Below are 19,024 nucleotides of genomic sequence, written 5' to 3' on the forward strand. Positions count from 1 at the left end.
TGGGCTCCTTTCCACTCTCCCTCTAAAATAAGAGTGATAGTTGGTAATAACTACATAACGTCCTCACCACTGTGCTCAGGAATCCTTCTTTAGGTTCTAGCAGTTTCCTCTTTATATGGTTTTGCTGGTCTCTATTGGGTTCATCTGGGTAAGGCATCAGGCTCATGCCCAGGCTCCCTCTCCATCCCAGGCCCACCTCCTGGAAAGAGGAGATACGTCTTTGAGCTGGGAGCAGAGAGTGTCTTTGCTTCAGATTTTCCGGGGCCTCTTACCTTTACATCCTGTGGGCATACTCCCTTCATGGGATCATATATGAGTGTCTCTGGAACTGAAGAAACAGGTGTTGTCCTGGTTCTTGCCTGTGCGGTCTGGGGAAACCCCAGGAGATGGAGGATTGTGTACCTACCCTCTTGTTTGGCCCCACAAAGCAAGAGCTTCACCAGAACAATACATTGATTCCAGGAAACATAAGTTTCTGAAACTATAAGCTCTGAAGATTATTCTTAAGATTTCTGGAGCCCTAGAAAGGTTTCAGTGATCCATGTGGCTTAAGGGGTAAGCTCTGTGCCTGGAGGTATCCTTTGCCAGTGCCCTCCCAGCCAACCTATAACCAGCCTGGCCCTTTTCAATTTCCTCACACACTGGAGAGGGTGCTAAGCAGAACTGCTGGGTCAGCCTCCCCTGTGTCCAGGCGTTCTGTCTTGTCCTGAGATGTGACCCTTGTGTAGAAATCTCCCACCATAAACGATGGAGGTGACCCCTAATTAAGATGAGCTTGGATGAGCTGTGTTATTTTTTTTACTTCTGGAAAATTGGATTTGGCTTGAGTTATGAAGTGCATTAATTTGTGTTTCAGAGCTCAGTGGTTCTCCACTCTGGCTAGACATTAGAATTACCTGAGGAAGTTAAAAAAATACCCAATGCCTGGGCCTTATCCCAGTGTCATTAAATTGGAATAGCTAAGACTGGGGCCTGGCATTGACATTTCTCAAAACCATTGCAAGCAAGTGAAATGTGCAGTGAGGAATGAAAACCCTGTAGGAAACCGAGAGGTCGTGGAGATGGCTCCTGTCTGCTGCTGCTGCCGTTATTCCTAGGAACACAATTAGTGCTGCTAGTGAACATGTATTAGGTGCTTACTGTGCGCAGGGATTGTTCAGAGCATTTTTTATAGAATGGATTTACCTCATGTATTTCTTACGATATGCTATGAGTTTATCTCTGTTTGCAGATTTGTATTTGCACATCTGTAGAATAGGTGAAGCATTCTCTGCTATACAAGCAAGATGTGCCAGGCATGGTGTTGCACACCTGTAATCCTAATGCCCGGGGAGGCTGAGGCAAGAGGATCACAAGTTCAAAGCTAGCCTCAGCAACTCAGCAAGGCCCCCAAGAAACTTAGTGAGATCTTGTCTCTAAGTAAAATATAAAAAGGTCTGGAGATGTGGCTCAGTGGTTAAGCACCCCTGGGTTCGATCCCTGGTACAAAAAAAAAAAAAAGCAATATGTAACCAGTTTAGGTGTATATATGATTTTCATATTCATATTATTTCATATTATGCTTACCCTGCTTTGGTTCTGCCAAAGAAGACCTGGGTAAAATATAGTAAACAGCCAGAAATCTTCAGAGCCCAAAGCACAAATCATGGCCTCCTAATTCCTAGTATCAGGCTTCACATGAGTTTCTTGAAATGCATCTTTGCTAAAAATACTTTGTAAGATGGTTGAAGTAGGGAGACCTTGATAACATGGGAAGATGCTCAGGGAAACTACATGCCCACAAGCTGTAACTCCCATGTACTTGGGTTTAGCACCTTTGCACGTTTAGGAATGATTTTTTGTGTTCTATTTACAGCCTCCCCGGGAGGTCTCCATCATGAAGGAAGAGTGTGGGATTTGGATTGTGTTGTAATGTTGCTGGTTTCAAAGCCTGAGATCACTTACCTCCTCATCAGGGCATTTTTAAAGCATGTTAAACTACTAGAGTGCTGCTGGGTTTGTCGTGTAGTTCTGTAAGTGTTAAGGTGTGTGTCGTCACACCATCATCAGGGTACAGAACATGTTCCCAGTGCTGGCATGTGGCTTCTAATCAGAAGCCACAGCCTGTCTCCTCCACCTACTTGAACAGCCTGGATCAGCTTAAATTCCTGTAAGAGGCTGAACTCCATGCCAGCCCTCACTAGTAATTTCTTAAAAGGACAGGTCCTGTAAAAGCCCAAGCAGCAAGGAGTGGGAATGTGGGGGTGTGCCATTCCTTTTTATCTAGCTTGACAAGATACTGTAATTCTTGATCCCTGAGGAAGGACCCCAGACACGAAAAGGAGGCTGGAGTCAGAACTCCAAAGGCGCAGGTTACTTTCTGGAAAGAAATGTAAGACTGTGTTCCTCCAGGCCTCTGAAAATAAGAACACACTTCTGCGATCCTGGGCTAAGACTGGGCTGCTGGGGGTGGCCACACACAGGCACATGGAGAAGGTGCCAGAAGAGAAACCCTCCTTCACCACTTCTTACCTTTCCACAGTGCAGATCCTAAGCGCCATGCCTGGAGGACATGGGTTGTCGCGACCCCCTCGCCCGCAAGGAAGACGCAACACCGGGAATCTTCTTCCAGCCGTTTATTCAGGTCCTTGCTATCTTTTCTTCCCTCCTTCTACTCTCTCTCCTTCTACTCTCTCGGATGCCTCTCCCGGCCTTAATAAAGCACCTCAAGCCCCAATGCGAAGCTGCCACGTGGAGCTTTCTCATAGGGTGTTAAAAAACCACGCACCAACTCTCCCAATTAAGGAGTTGTTTGTCACAAACCACAGTCGAGCCAGCGCCATCTTGTAATGGCGACCGCAGTCCGCAGAAACGGCTCACTACAGTTCCCCCTTTCGTTTTCTAAAAACAAAACAGGCGAGAGTAGAGGTGAAGTGCTATTATTCATACCAAGCCTACAACCAGGAACCTTATCAGACCCAAGCTGGTCAGGACGTTCCCACATGACCGGTATTGGCTGAACATGAAAACAGACACCACAGATCTTGCAAGGCCTTGTGAGCTGGCCTCCTTGACGTGCACAAACTTCAGGGCTGGATCCAAGCCCTGGGGGCCGGGGGGAATCCACTGCCAGCAGTTGATTCCTATTGTTTGTTGCACGTCAAAGGGAATCAAGTAGCCCCTGTCTTAGGTCGTTCACTGCCCTTACATTGCTTACCCGTCTTTGGGGAGGCCCCATTCCCCTGTCTTAGGTCGCAGTGCAAGCGTGAAAGTTGCCCGTCTCTGGGTACTACAAGATCAGCTCGTTGTTGCCAAGGCGTTTAATGGTATCTACTCAGCCAGTCATTATTAGGTCTCTGAGGCTGAACTGTGGCTATAAAAATACAACGACAAACAAGTTGGTAACACCCTAAAAGAAAGGCACGGGTCGTAAAGCGAAAGAAAAGCACTAGTGTGGAAACCCATCTGCGTGCAATGGCAGTAAAGCCGGCAGAGTGCAAGGGCTTTCCAACACTAAGAGAATCTTAAGGTGATAGAAAAGCACTAGTGTGGAAACCCTTCTGCGTGCAATGGCAGTAAAGCCGGCAGAGTGCAAGGGCTTTCCAACACCAAGAGAATAGCGAGGAAAGACATGTCGTTCCCAGTGCAATGTTCGTAAAATTTGGGGTGCAACGACCATGTCAAAGATTTACTATTTATTGTGAGCGTTGCGGGCCTTGAAGCATGAACTGGCATCGGCACTGGCCAAGCCCGTGCCACTGCCCATCACTACATTGGTGTCGTCTGTGTCATCGGCACCAGCACCAGTGCCAGAGCACTCAGCAGGATGAAGATTCTCATCGCGGGATTGCTGTGGTGTTTCTTGTTGCTGGGTAGCTGGCGTCAAGACTCTTCTTGTCAGACGTTCAGGAACCCAAAATGGTTCCGTGCGGTCCTGAGGAAAAACACATACAGATCCTCGTGCCCATGTCAGCACGGGGTCGGGGCCGTTCCATTGGCCCGTAAGAGCATCTTTCCACTTAACATAGCCAATCACAGAAGGCTGAGGGGACACATGTCTATCGGCCGCAGAGCGACCATGAATGTCCAAATTCAAAAAGTTGATGGTAAACAGGGCTAAGGACAGGCGTTCTTTAGGAGTATGTTCAGCTCCTATTCCCCCCTTTTGTTTTTGTAAAGTTTCCTTTAAGGTGCGATGAGCACGTTCAACAATGCCTTGTCCTTGAGGATTGTAAGGCAGACCATGAGCAAGCTGCACTCCCATAGCAGAACAAAAAGATGTGAATTGTCTGCCAGTATAAGCAGGTCCATTATCAGTCTTAAGGGACGTGGGCGCACCCCACGCCGCCCAGGCCTCCAGGCAATGAGTAATGACATTACGTGCCTTTTCTCCTGATAAAGCAGAAGCATGAATAATTCCGGAGTACGTATCAACAGAAACATGGACATACTTGAGGTTACCAAAGTCGGGTATGTGTGTCACATCCATCTGCCAGACAACCAATGGCTTCAATCCCCGTGGGTTCACTCCATAAGTAGGGGGATGAAGAAATGTGACACAATGGGGACAGTGTAATATAATCTGCCGAGCATCTGCTCTTGAAATGGAAAAACGCCTGCGCAGCGTTAAAGCGTTAACATGGAAATTTTGGTGAAACAATTTAGCCTCCTCTAAGGAGGAAGCCAAACAGATCAACTTACCTCTAGTGGCTGAGTCCGCACAGGCATTACCCTGCGATAACGGACCAGGGAGAGAGGAATGAGCTCGGATATGCACTGGATAAAAAGGAGCAGTGCGGCTACAGATAAGCTGTTGAAGCTGATTAAAGTAAGCAGATACATTACGGGTATCACTAATAGCTCCCACAACCTCCAAGATTTTTAGTGCTTGCACCACATAGATGGAGTCCGAAATGAGATTAAAGGGAAAAGGACACTGTTTAAAGACTTCAATAACAATTTGCAGTTCTACCCATTGTGGATTTCCAGGAGCAAATTGATGCTGAACAGGGGGAGAATCATTAATTACATAAGCTCCCATTCCAGACTTGGAACCATCAGTAAAAATGTTAACAGCCCCCGGAATCGGACTGGATGAAGTTACTTTAGGGAAAATGATAGGATGTTCTTTAATAAAATGGAGTAACGGATGAGAAGGGTAATGATTATCAATATCCCCTTGAAATGAGCAACACAGAATAGCCCAGTTATCTAAAGTAGCACACAAGACGCTAAGTTGAGCTTTAGTATAGGGTATAATAAGAGAAGAAGGTGACTGTCCAAAAAATTGAATGCTTTGTTGAATCCCTTTAAGTGCTAATGATGCAACAGCATCAGGATAATATTCTAAGGACTTTCCTGGGGACACATGTGGGTGTATCCATAGTAAAGGTCCCTTTTGCCATAGTACTCCAGTAGGCTGCCGCCTAGTGGCAAGCACACATAACTGGAAAGGTTTATCACTCTGGAGCCTGCATAAAGTAGCATGTTGTATAGCCTCTTCTACTGTCATAAGGGCTGCTCTAGCCTCTTTAGTGAGGCCACGAGGGGAAGTAAGATCTGGATCACCCTTAAGAATAGCATACAAAGGCTGCAGCATAACATTAGAAATCTGTAAATATCCTCGTATCCAATTAATATCTCCCAGCAATTTCTGAAAATCATTTAGAGTTTGGAGATCTTGAGTTCGTATGGTAATTTTTTGTGGTCGTAGTTTGTCACGCCCAATTGTTGCTCCCAAATATTTAATAGAATCTCCTGTTTGAACCTTCTCAGGTGCAATATGCAGTCCATATTGAGCTAACAACCTCACTAGGTCTTCATAGGCCTCGTGAACTGTCTGCTCTGATTTAGCAGCCAATAATACATCATCCATATAATGCATGATTTTGATGGAGGAATACTTTTGTCTGAGAGGTGCGAGTGTCTTCCCCACATACATCTGACACATCGTGGGACTATTAGCCATTCCCTGCGGCAACACTATCCACTCAAACCTTTGATCTGGTTCCTCGTGGTTACACGAGGGAAGGGTGAAGGCAAAACGCTGCGAATCTTTAGGATGCAGGGGAATAGAAAAGAAACAGTCTTTAATGTCAATAACAACAATGTGCCAGCCTTGAGGAACAGAGGAGAGCAGAGGCAGTCCTCTTTGAATGGGCCCCATAAGTTGCATTTGAGCATTAACTGCTCGTAGATCATGCAGTAGGCGCCACTTTCCTGATTTTTTCTTAATGACAAATATGGGAGTATTCCATGGAGAAGTAGAGGGCTGAATGTGACCCAAGTCAAGTTGTTCTTTAACTAGAGCGTGGGCTGCTGCCAATTTAACCGAGGGAAGAGGCCACTGAGGCACCCAAACAGGCTCCTCGGTGAGCCATGTTATGGGTATTTGAGTCTCAGCGGCCCCTAGGAAAAACCCAGACCAAATCTATCAAGCTTTTGATGATCTTGTATAGGATGTTTGCGTCCCTGCAAATGTTTTCCTAGTCCTAGACCTGGCCTATACCCCATATTTTGCATAATTTGTTGGGACACTGGGGAATAGTCATTACCAAGAGTGAACCCCATGTCCTTCATCAGGTCACGGCCCCATAAAGAGATAGGTAAATCAAGCACATAAGGCTGAAAACTACCACTATGTCCTTCTGGGTCCTTCCAGAATAGATGTCTGCAGCTAATCTGAGGAGCTTGGGCATATCCAAGTCCTCTCAAAGATTGATCAGAAGTCTGCACTGGCCATCCCTTAGCCCAGTCCTTAAGAGCAATGACGCTACGGTCTGCACCTGTATCGAGTAAGCCCACAATAGATTTACCCTCTATGCTTAATTCCAAAGTAGGGCGATTGCTCATATCCAGCGACAAATAAGCACAATTCCCTCCGGTGGTACCAATCTCATTCCCTGTCGGTGACCTTGAGTCTGCAGGGAAGTGATCATGTAGATTAGGCAAAACCAGTACTTGAGCAATCCGATCTCCTGGAGAGATGGACACAATGCCCTTTGGAGCTTCCACCATAACCTTTACTATCCCTACAGTATCAGGACCTATGACTCCAGGGAAAACATGAAGACCTTGCAAAATGGAAGATGCACGTCCAATTAGCAAACCTACAGTGCCAGGTGGTAGAGGCCCTTTGAACTCAGCTTCCACCAATTGGACTCCCATCTTAGGTGTTAACACGAGTCTAGAGGTGGAACAGAGGTCTAATCCCGCGGCACCTGTAGTGGCTCTCCGCGTCTCATTGGATGGCGTAAAGATGGCCATGTTTCGGGTTCGGGTGTGACATTCTCCATCGCCCCATATATTTGCGGGCCCTGGGGTCGAGGGCCCCGTCGGCCGTTTTTTGGCCCAGCTGAAATAGGTTGTCCATGGATGTCCCTTATTGATCTACACTCTCTTGCCCAATGCCTTCCCCTTTTGCACTTTGGACACAATCCCGGTGGACGAAGGCCAGTGGAAGGGCCACCGTAAGGAGGTCCAGTAAAATTGACATTTTTGGGACACTCACGTCTGACATGACCGGATTGACCACATTGGAAGCATGTTCCAGCGGCAGGACCGCCCTCTTTTGCAATCCGAAGGACAGCAGCTGCAAGACCTGCATTAGTTAAAGGTCCTCCAATCTCTCTGCACACCTTCATCCATGCTTCTATGCCCCTGTTCTTATAAGGAGCGATTGCTGCTTTACATTCCTTGGTGCATTGCTCAAAGACCAATTGCTTAATAAGGGGCATGGCTCTATCAGGATCCCCAAAAATCTTTCCAGCAGCATCCACCATCCTTGCTACAAAATCTGAAAAAGGTTCTGTAGGGCCTTGTGTAATCTTGGTCAAATTACCAGATACCTCTCCTCTATTTGGGAGTGACTTCCATGCCCGAATGCAGATGTTATTAATTTGATCATATACCTCAGGAGGGAATCCTGTCTGTTGATTAGCAAATCTGCCTTGCCCCAAAAGCATGTCCTTATCCCAATGCGGATGTCCTGCTGCATGGTTTTGGGCGGCTTGTTCTATTACGCCCTCTAGCACAAATGCTCTCCAGTCCAAATATTTACCTGGGGAAACACAAGCCCGAACAAGGCTAGCCCAATCAGAGGGAGTCATACAGTATCTAGACAGACTCTCCACCTGAGTTAGTGTAAAGGCGGCGTCCACCCCATAAGTGCGCACAGACTCCGCCAGGGTCTTCACAATTTTGAAATCTAAAGGCTCATGGAACCTTCCCCTATTATCGTCCTGAAAAACTGGATAAGCAAGACCCATCTCAGCGTTAACAGCCCTCCATGTTTGAGCATGGAAAGCTCTCCCTGAAACACCCCCACCATACGGCGGTGGATCCGGAGGATCACATTTCTTGAGCCCCTGTTTATCTTTGCTCCCTTCTCCTACAGCTAAACTCCCTAGCTGGCGAGACAGCCTTCCAAGCTCCTCCTCCTCATTCTCCTCTTCCTCCGACCCACTTTCACATGGGGGCGCGCGCAGCGCACCGAGATCTGGATACAAGCGTCTCCTCCCCTGTTTCACGCTCCGCATGCTTCCATCCTCCCGAGATACCTCATTTCCTGCCGTCTCTGATCTCTCCTCATGTAATTGTTCTAGAACTTCCTGTCCTTCAATAAGTGCGTCATGATATCCATCACCTGTGAGGCAACCACGGACTATTCTCCAAAGGGGCATCACCCCGCCCTCCAATATGCCCTGCTCAGAAGCAAAGTCAAGATCCCTGCCCAATTCATCCCAACTAGGTATGGTAAGGTTGCCCGAAGCTGCAAACCACGGTGCAGCAATACCTATCTTCTGCAAAAATTTCTGTAAGGTATGATGCTTCACCTTCAGGCCCCTGGAACGTAACAGACCATCTAGGGCCGAGAAAAGCGGACTTGAAGATGCGGCACCCCTGACACAACAACAAGAAAAACACAGAAAACAAAAGACACAGACGACAAAAAGAACACAGAAAACAAAAGTGAAAGTACACATTGCAGCTGCAATAAAATATGAGGCCTACGGGGTCCCGCTCTCGGGGACGAGGAGTCCGCTCCGCTCAGGGACGAGGGGTCCGCTCAGGGACGAGGGGTCCGCTCAGGGACGAGGGGTCCGCTCACGGACGAGGGGTCCACTCAGGGACGAGGGGTCCGCTCACGGACGAGGGGTCCGCTCAGGGACGAGGGGTCCGCTCACGGACGAGGGGTCCGCTCAGGGACGAGGGGTCCACTCAGGGACGAGGGGTCCACTCACGGACGAGGGGTCCACTCACGGACGAGGGGTCCACTCACGGACGAGGGGTGCACCACTCCTGACGACTGAAAGTTCTGATTTTCCCGGGTCTCGGCACCATTTGTCGCGACCCCCTCGCCCGCAAGGAAGACGCAACACCGGGAATCTTCTTCCAGCCGTTTATTCAGGTCCTTGCTATCTTTTCTTCCCTCCTTCTACTCTCTCTCCTTCTACTCTCTCGGATGCCTCTCCCGGCCTTAATAAAGCACCTCAAGCCCCAATGCGAAGCTGCCACGTGGAGCTTTCTCATAGGGTGTTAAAAAACCACGCACCAACTCTCCCAATTAAGGAGTTGTTTGTCACAAACCACAGTCGAGCCAGCGCCATCTTGTAATGGCGACCGCAGTCCGCAGAAACGGCTCACTACAATGGGTGTCATCTTCCTGTCCTGCAAGTCAACACTCTTGTCAAGAATCCTGTGCGAGGCAAACCGGCCTGAGCTGCTTTGAAGCCTGGGAGCCTATTCATGGCAGCACATTTTGATAACAGCTCATCTTTTGATCTCTGTAGTGAAGAAGTTATCCTCTTCAATTTCAAAACTTCTGACAATTTTGTTGACTTTGTCCCATGAAAGCTTAAGTTCCCAGGATAAAAAACTCAAATATCAACTCCTAAAATTACACCTTAGGGGAGGAGAAGCTTGCTATCCCTGGCCTTGGAAACACTTGTCCCCCTTTCACAACCTCTGTTGTCAGTGAGAGACATTTACTGGCTCTGGGTTCTGATAAATTGCAGGGTGATAACTAATGATCTGCTGGTAAGATTGCAGGCCCAGGGTCCAAGTGCCAACACTGGTGAGCCCGGTTCCTTCCTGTGTACAGAGAGAAGTGTTAAGTAGGACTGATTCATTCCTGGGTCATAACAGCTGGTGATGAAATTGTCTATAAAAAGGGGAGGGAGAGAGAGGTAAGAAAATAATGAATTCTCTTAGGGTATTTTTGTATTGTACTGATCGAAGCATATCAATGGTAGTCATACTATTAGGGTTTGAATTCTGCTGTGTTCTTTGCTTGATTGTGTGGCCTGGGTGAGATGCTTTTAACATATATCACCTTGTGGGATCCTTGTGAAGTTTGGATAAAACAGTTTTCTTTAACATGTCCTGGAAACTGAACCCAGGGGCACTTTACCACTGAGCTACGTCTCCAGCCCTTTTTATTTTTTTTTATTTTGAGATAAAGTATTGCTAAGTTGCAGAGATTCCCACTAAATTTGCTGAGACTGGCCTTGAACTTGCAGATCTTCCGTTCCGAGTCTGTGGATTCACTGGGATTATGGGTGTGCACCACTGAGCCTGGCTTAAGTAAAACAGTCCTTACAAAGTACCTGGCAAATGGTAAGCACTCAAAAAAGGTTAATGTATGGTCCAGTAGCAATGATAAGAATTCCATATCTCATTTGGTTTCTAGGTTTCTATACAGAAGGAGGTACCCTGTAAATCGTGACTAAATAGATGAGAGGATGCTCAATGAGGGAGATTAGGAAAACTAGTAAATGTCAGCCAGCCCTAATGTGTTCTGCCAATGTTTAGCATCTTTGTCAGGCTTATTACCATGTCTCGTTTTTGATGTATGTTTAACTCTGCCCAATATGTATTGCTCATCAACCCAAAGAGATAATTTAGAATAGAATCAGTGTGAAGATGGCCCCTAAGTCAAAGTCCTTACAAAAAGAGAGAGAGAGAGATTCAATACAAGAGGGTATTATTGGCCATTTGCTGTAATTCCTTACAAAAAGAGAGAGAGAGAGAGAGAGAGAGAGAGAGAGAGAGAGAGATTCAATACAAGAGGGTATTATTGGCCATTTGCTGTAATTCCTTACAAAGAGAGAGAGAGAGAGAGAGAGAGAGAGAGAGAGAGAGAGAGAGAGAGAGAGAGATTCAATACAAGAGGGTATTATTGGCCATTTGCTGTAATAACATTGTTTTCTTAGTTACAATATTTCCCACCTGTAAAACTGACAAAGGATTTAACAGTATGTTGAGTCCAAAGGTGTGCCGTAGGACCTAGGCCTACACCAGTGGGGTCAGTTTTGCTTATTAATGAAAGGAATAAGATGGGAGGTTCACGTTCACGCTGTGTTGAGGCTTTACAAACTGGACATTGTGACTCCATGGAGTTTGGACATTCACAATCACAATGCTAACTTCTGTCTAGGGCTTACTTTGTCTCTGGTCCTGGGTTTAGTGCTACTTGTGCATAATTTTATTTAATCCCACACCATATCTATGAGCTGGGTGCCATCATTATCTTCAGTTATCAAAAAAAAAAATAGAGGATAAGAAAACAACTCAGTGTCATGCAGTCATTGTCATAGCATTGAGTTATAAGGGGGTGAATTATGAGGCAGACTTGTGCACGTCTTCCTCTCCAAGATGGTGCTTCCCGCCCAGACCCCATGCTTAGTATTTTCTGTTCACTTGTTGAAAACATTGCAAACCATATGACTAATGAATAACTAAGGCTAAGGTGCAGGTGATAATTCATTTATTACAGTCTATGGCCAAGATGTCAAGAATGGAAAGTGAATTAAGTAGTATTTCATTTTTTAAGCCAATATTGACTACATACCACGTTCTTGAGGGGCTCTGTTCTAGGAGTTGTAGCATTGAGCACAGTAGGCAAGTCCCTGCCCTGAGGGAGCTTGTACTCTAGTTGGAAGAGACAGACAATAAGGGACTAAGTAAATAAATGTACTATTATAAAATGGGGCTATTCAGAGAGAACATCTGAACTGAGCCTGAATGGAAGCGGTGGGGAAGAGCTTTTCTAGAGACACTTCAAAAGGCCCCTAGCTGAGCGCAGCTTGGTGCATTCTGGAGCAGAGAAAAGGCAGTTGAGGCTAATGGTGATAGGACATGGGGCCTGGGTCATGTATGGCATCACAGACCATGGTGAGGGTCTTAGAAACACATTTTTCTCAAGGCATATCACTAACATGTTCTAAGTTACAAGGTTTAAAAACTCTTGTTGTGGGCTGGGGTTGTGGCTCAGTGGGAGAGTGCTCACCTAGCACATGTGAGGCCCTGGGTTCGATCCTCAGTACCACATAAAAATAAATAAATAAAGATTTTGTTCATCTACAACTAAAAAATATTTTTTAAAAACCCAACTCTTGTTGCTATTCAAGTAGAGGAAGAAAGTAGGAATAAATAAAGAGATACAGGAACTCTACAGGATGGCTTAGAGCGGCTGATGAGAAGTGTTCAGATTTGAGTTATAACTTGAAGGCCAAGTCAGCAGGACCTCTGACTAGGGGGTAAGTATGAGGTGGAGGAAAGGACAAATTGACAAGCCAGTAAGGAAGACAGGGACTTGGGGAATGTAATTGGAGCATATGAAGTTTTCTGTTTTGGATGTATGAAATGTGAGATGTCTTTACACATCTAATCTGAGGTGCTAAGATGTTGGGGTGCCTCATCTGGAGTTTGGGTTAGTGATCAATCAGTTGAAGGAATCCCTTTAAGGGGTGTTTAGAAATGTTGGTTCTGTGGAAGCCTCTAGCATTTTAAGAGTGTTTTGTTGTTGGAGCTCTCTTTGATCCTTGAAATGATACCTGGAGAACATGCTGGAGCATGTTGGGATTTCTCACTTTTCTCTGGGGAAGGCACATCCTCATAAGAGCAGATGGGAACTCTCTGCAGTCATACTGGCTATACTATTGTGAAATATTCCTAAATGGTTCTCTAGATGTCAGCAACCATTTTTATGCACATCTTTTTTATTAGGTCTGATATAGATCTTTCTACTTACGTGTGTTCCCCATGGAGTTCAGTGCAGTAATTAAGAGCTAACAAATGGTTAATCACATTCACATTTAAAAGGTTCCTGAAACAAGCCTAATCATGAGTATGGCAGGGTTTGCAACTTGCACATAAAAATTGGACCCTGTTATCCTTTTACGATATGCGACTAGCTAGTTAGAGTACTGTCCCTGTGGAAATAAGTGTGTTACAAATCAGAAGACTACAAAGAAGGGCTGCATGTTGACTCAGTGTGGAAAAATGTATAAGCCAAACCCCTCTTATTTATTATGTTTGGATACATTCCCCCAGTTTTACTGTCCCTGGCTTAAGCTTTGCTTCCCCCTCTCTTTTTTTTCTTCCAGTTTTCTAAGTCACTTTTAATCTTTATTTTCAAAAGCACCTTTCATCTATTCAAACTAGGGCATTTATCATACCCCCAAGTCTCTTCTTCTCTAAGTATTCTTGTTTTTCCAATAGTTTCTACACTGTGTTTCAGTAGTAGGTTCTAGTGAAGATTATTTTCCTGGACTCACAGGAGTCTCCTATTAGACTGATTGCATCATTGGCTTCCCCATGTGATCCAGTGTCACCAGATGGTAGCATCTGCAGTTCCTGGGCTGCATGGAAGCCTGAGATGTCAAACCTTTCGGTCTGCTTTTCAGATGGGCAGATGCCCAAACACCTCTGGAAAAACCAGTCTTCTCCTCCCTGCAGGTTAATTACTCTTGTAACTAGAGTAACTTACTGATTTTCTCCAGACCTCTGTTTTCGAGAATTCTAACCCATCTCTGATATTTGAATTAAATGAAGGAATATCTGGAAATCACTTAACAGAGTACCTAATACTTTAAAAAATAAACTCAATAAATCTTGATTCCCTTCCAAGCCCTCCTGAGTCTTCTATTTATTCATCAGGAGACAACAGCCACACTGTCTGAAAACACACCTGCTAGTAGGTGGCTATTAGTGAAGACTGGTCAAACTGGACTGAAAAGATAAAGAGAAATTGACATCGTCAAGGTGACTGGTGAATCAGTGGAGGTGTTCTCAAAGTATGTTTCCGGGATCAGGGACACCTACATCACTTGACTGATGGTTAGAAATGCAAGTTATCAAAACTACCGAATCATAACTTTGGGGACAGGGCCAAGACAGCTGTGTCTTATCAATCCCTGCAGGTAATTCTGATGCACACTAAAGGTTGAGAACCAGTGGTCCGAGGGAATCTCAACAAGTATTGGGTGTGAAACAATGGTGGTGCATGCCTCTTCAGGTGTAAGTTTGTGTGAATGCACGCCCATGTGGGCAGAATATTTGTTACTGCCAAAACTGTTAACCAAGCATCATAATGAAACTGGAGTTTTGAGATGAAGCTCAATTCACAGCTTCTGATGGCAGGTGGGGTCTGCACGGGCTTCGGGCCTCTGCAGCCCAGAAGTGTTGCTGCTTCTCAGCAGGGACCAGAAGGCTGGCTACACGTCTTGACAGCCAGGAGCCATGTCAATAACATAAGCAAAGCCCAGCCAAACTGATGGATGAATTACCCATTTGTCTTTGGCACTGTTGTCTGAATAGAAATATATATAAAATGCTTATTTTCACTGACTTTGCATTAATCTTTTGGAGTTTTCAAAAAAAAAAAAATGACCCGTCAACATTTTTCTTCTTTATTTTCTAGGAAATTCCACTTACTTGGATGACCATGGACCACCTCCTAGTAAGGTAAGGTCTTTTCCTTTGTCAGTACTTGGAGCTTCTGATTTTAGTAGCTCCTGGACCCCCATTCACCCCAACCAGATGCCCTCTAGTCCCGGAGCATTCGCAAGAAAATAGTGAATGATGAATGACAAATAAATCTTCAACCTCTACTGCAGAGGAAAGGGACGAGCATGAAGATAGTCATGTGACACGGAGGGGGAGCCATTACCCCCTTACTTGGATCTACCCAAACACTGGAGCCACCAACTCGCTTTAGACCTTAGCCAGCTTCGCCTATTAGCCGTCACCTCATTTGCCCTGGCTGGCCCATGAAGTTGTTCACAGCCCTGCCTCCCACGCCTTTGGGCCTGGTGCCAGACTCACTTCTGTCCCCTTCTCCCTGGCCTGCCTGGGATTAGGATACTCTGTTCAAGGCCCAGCCAGTGCCCTCCCACGGCTGCCCTGGCCTGGCCTGCATGCCCACTTTGTTTCTTCCTATAAGCGGTTCTGTTTGACTTTTAAGGAGCAGAACAGTCCTTCAGTGTAGTTTTTCCACCACACTCTATTTTCTTGAGCTCAATGAAAACCAAATGTCATTCTACTGAAAGACGAGAACAACAAAGTAATCATTGTGGATGAGAAAATCTATGTAATGCAATGTACTCTCTTTTATTCTGAACTTCTGTCCTTTGTATTTTTTTGACATCATTTTTATTTTCCTTGTTGGGAATGTTGACAATAGTCGATCAGTCCTTGGGCCAGGGGAATACCCTTGACAAAACGTTGGCAACCCTTTATCAGTCAGTCTTACGTTAAGAATTTTGTGTCTGGCCTGTGACACCTAGTTTACCAGTCCTTGGTTTTCCTAGTCTTTGAACACTGAAGGAGATGCCTACAAAGTGCAGTTATAAGTTCGTGATGAGAAAACGATGAGCCACCAATCTCAGTGGCCTTTTAAGCCACTTTACTTATAAACCTGGGCTTTGGGAGCAGATATTTCTGAATGCAGCATGGGCTCTGCCACTTTCTAGCTGTATTACAGTGGGTGAAATTCTCAACATTTTGAGCCTCAGATTCTCAAGTGCAGAGTAGGGCTAAGTATACTACCCAGCGAAGGATATCAGAAAGGATCAGATGAGCTGATATATGGGGAGTACTCAGCACTGACGTGTAATAAATAGTAAATCAGAAGTAACTAGTGCTTATGTGACTGGGGTGTTGTTAACTTTATTGATCAATTGGACAGTAGTATTTATCAAATTCATGAACAGCCCTACCATTTGACCTACTGCATGCTTATTGAGTGCTTATGATGCCAGAGACCCCAGAAATGAAAATAAGAAGCAACAACAATAAAAATAGCTCCTCTCCTACAGGAGCAAAAGAACATAGAGGAGTGTAAGGTCTAAGTCTAATGTGCATCCTCACATCCTGGCTTGAGCCTCAAGACACAGAGAGGCATGTTATGGTTCTTCATTGAACCTCATTGAACTGGACAGTGGAATCCAGAGCTGGAATCTGAATTCGTTTTCCTGGCTCCTGTTCCAGGTTTTTTTGCACTAGGCTAGTATTCTCAAACTTGACTTGTATCAGAATCACCTGGAGGCTTATTAAAATTCAGATTATTGGGCACCACCCCCAGAGTTCTGATTGAGTCAGTCTGGGGCAGGACCTGAGAACTGGCATTTCTGATGCTGTGGGTCAAGGGGCCACATTTGAGAATTGCTGGCCTAAAGGCCACGAATAGAGAGAAAACCACTTCCCTGGATATTTTCTGTGTTGTCTTCACTATTATTAACTCAGAAAGAGTGACATGGCTTATTACCTACAGTTTTATGTATTAATATAATGGTGACTCACCATTGTTAAGTATCCTTATAGTGAAGACTATTTTCTTTAGGCAATAACCAGCCCAGGAAGGGAAGATGGGCGGGGGTGCAGATGGCCTGCTGGGTTTCCTCACCACTAACTGCCTTTGTCTCCCTGGAGTCTGGCTCACCTTCTCTACTCACTGTCCTGACCAGTGTCAAGGGAGGGGGATTAGCTGTTTGCTTCACTGGCTTGTCAAGATATTACTTGGGCTCCAGGCTTGTCAAGCAGGGTTTTTCCGGGAAAGAAACTCAGGCCCATTTGATATGAACTTGCCTTTTGGAACTTTGTTCTTGGTGGCCAGCTTGGACCATCTCTTCAGGAGGCCTGCTGGCCTGGCTAAAGCTGGACTTCTGTCCTGCCCACCCCTCTGCCAGCATGGCCAGTGTTTGGATTTGATGTTTGGTGTGCTCACTCCTCTTCCGCAGCTCAAGTTCCCAGTGATCCACAAAAACAATCAGGTGGTATCTCATTCTTTTTGACCACGTTCAGAGTAAAGCCATTTTTGTAAACTCTTGTCCAAGTTTGAAAATTGTGGACATAATCTCTTTAGACCAGCAGAAGTTTTTCAGAGATTTTTCTCTAGAACCATCTGCTTGTTGTCTAGAAATGGAGTGGCAAAAACACTCCTGACTTTTTAAGCAGAAGTCATAATAAGATTGTAAAACTGGGTAGGAATAATATTGGTATGTGACCATCTCTTTATCCATGGTTCTGACTTCTGGCAGGATGGAATTGAATCTCAAAAATGATGAGGTCAGACTTCCAGATAAAAGTCCCTGGAGTGTCCCCTGGGGTGGGGTCCTAGTTATTTAGATCTGCAGATCACTGGCTTATCCAGAGACACAGTGGCATCCAGAGGATAAGGACTCACACATGTCTGGCTTCTGGAGTGGACCCATCCTGGCAGGGGAAAGTCAGACCCACGCCAGACCTATATTTTTCATATTTGTTTAGCACTCAGAAATAACTTTTTGATGCCAAGACTCAAAAGAGTTGTGCTCTAGATAAAATAAGAGTTTAAAACCCTGAAAATATACTGAGGTTACTGCAAGTTCTCATTTTATTAAAAGTTCAATTTCACAAGTTTCACATTCCACAAGTAATAGCCATTTAGGGAATGGGGTGTGCCACACAGCATGGACTAGGCCCGGGTCCTCATTCTCTCCAGTGTTTTCATAAGGAAAAAAACAAAACACCTCTGATTTTCACTTGTTTTTGAAATCCATTTGGACCTCACAGCTTGCCTCAGGTTTTGAGCAAAGCTGTTATTGAAAGGTGGATGTTAATGTTTTCCTCTGGCTACTACTTTTTACCACCACTGTGTAGCTTAAGGTTGGAGCCCTAGTGAGAATGGCCACGGAGATCTCTAGTGAATGAAATAGAAAGATATTCTTGAATACACACTCAGGTATGAAAAAGCAACTATGGTATGATAGCACTTTTTGTAAAATTATATGCATACATGTTTATGTCTACAGAAAAAAAAAAAAACCCTGGAAGGCTATAGTGTTTTCTGCAGGTTTGAATTTATTAAAGTAATGCCTCCTCAATCTAGAAATCAGAAAAATCCCTTTCCAGGTGTAAGAGAGTCAAGTTAAAGATTAAAAGCCCCCAAAGCAGCAGGTTGGTGTCTTCCCCTCCTTAGCTTCACTCTACCTGGAATGTGGGTACCTGGTGGGGGAGCAGCAGGCATCAGCAATGAGAAGTTCAGTGGGCATAAATAAGATGTGGTTATCATTTCACATATGTAAGGCTCCCAAATCTGATATGTAAGGAGAGCTGTCTAAGCAACTCGAGGATAATAAAATCACTATCCATAGCTGATTTATATCTTTTCCTATGTGCCAAGCACTATGCTAAGCACTTTGCATGCAAAATTTACTCTCTATAAAACAGGAAGTAATTTTTTAATCCTTATTTTACAGATGAGGGAACTGGATCTTAGGGAGGGTACTAATTTGCTGAAGGTCATGCACTAAGGATTGGATTTGGGATTCCAGCCCAGAGCTGAGTAGCTCCAGTCTCCACGCTTTAACCATTTCAAGATGATAAATTTAAGTAGAAATACAATAATATTTTTTACTGTATTTCTGGAGTTTTACACCTTTAAATAAGAACCTAGTACACTGATTAGTACATACACAAACTTAACCCTCAGTTTCCCAGCAAAAAAGACAGCATTTACTGTTTGAATTCGGTAGACAGTTTTTAACTTTCAAAAATGAGTTGATTTGTGCTTTACCTTTTTCTTTTAAATCACCTTTGTATAAATACCTGCCTTTGGCATTTTTCCATTTTGCAAACAGCATATAATGTAAATTTTGATTTCCAAATATCCCAGATGACAGAATGCTGTTCCATGTAATTTAGCAAAACAGGATAGGCCCCATTTCTGTACACAAAATAGCATTTGACGAAGTCCTTCCTCTTGATTCATGGACTACATAAG

The 19,024-nt window shown here is 44.8% G+C and overlaps 1 protein-coding gene across 1 annotated transcript in view; it reads left to right on the forward strand.

The window, feature by feature from the left end:
* The window catches only part of UST (uronyl 2-sulfotransferase), a 281,324-nt gene that overhangs the window by 105,138 nt on the left and 157,162 nt on the right, over positions 1-19,024 (forward strand). Inside the window, exon 2 of the mRNA XM_081294806.1 lies at positions 14,684-14,727. Within this exon, the coding sequence (XP_081150932.1) occupies positions 14,684-14,727 (44 nt within the window). The remainder of the gene's footprint in view (positions 1-14,683; positions 14,728-19,024) is intronic.

The sequence above is a fragment of the Spermophilus citellus genome, assembly GCF_964194105.1.
Source record: "Spermophilus citellus genome assembly, chromosome: 5".
Lineage (NCBI taxonomy): Eukaryota > Metazoa > Chordata > Mammalia > Rodentia > Sciuridae > Spermophilus > Spermophilus citellus.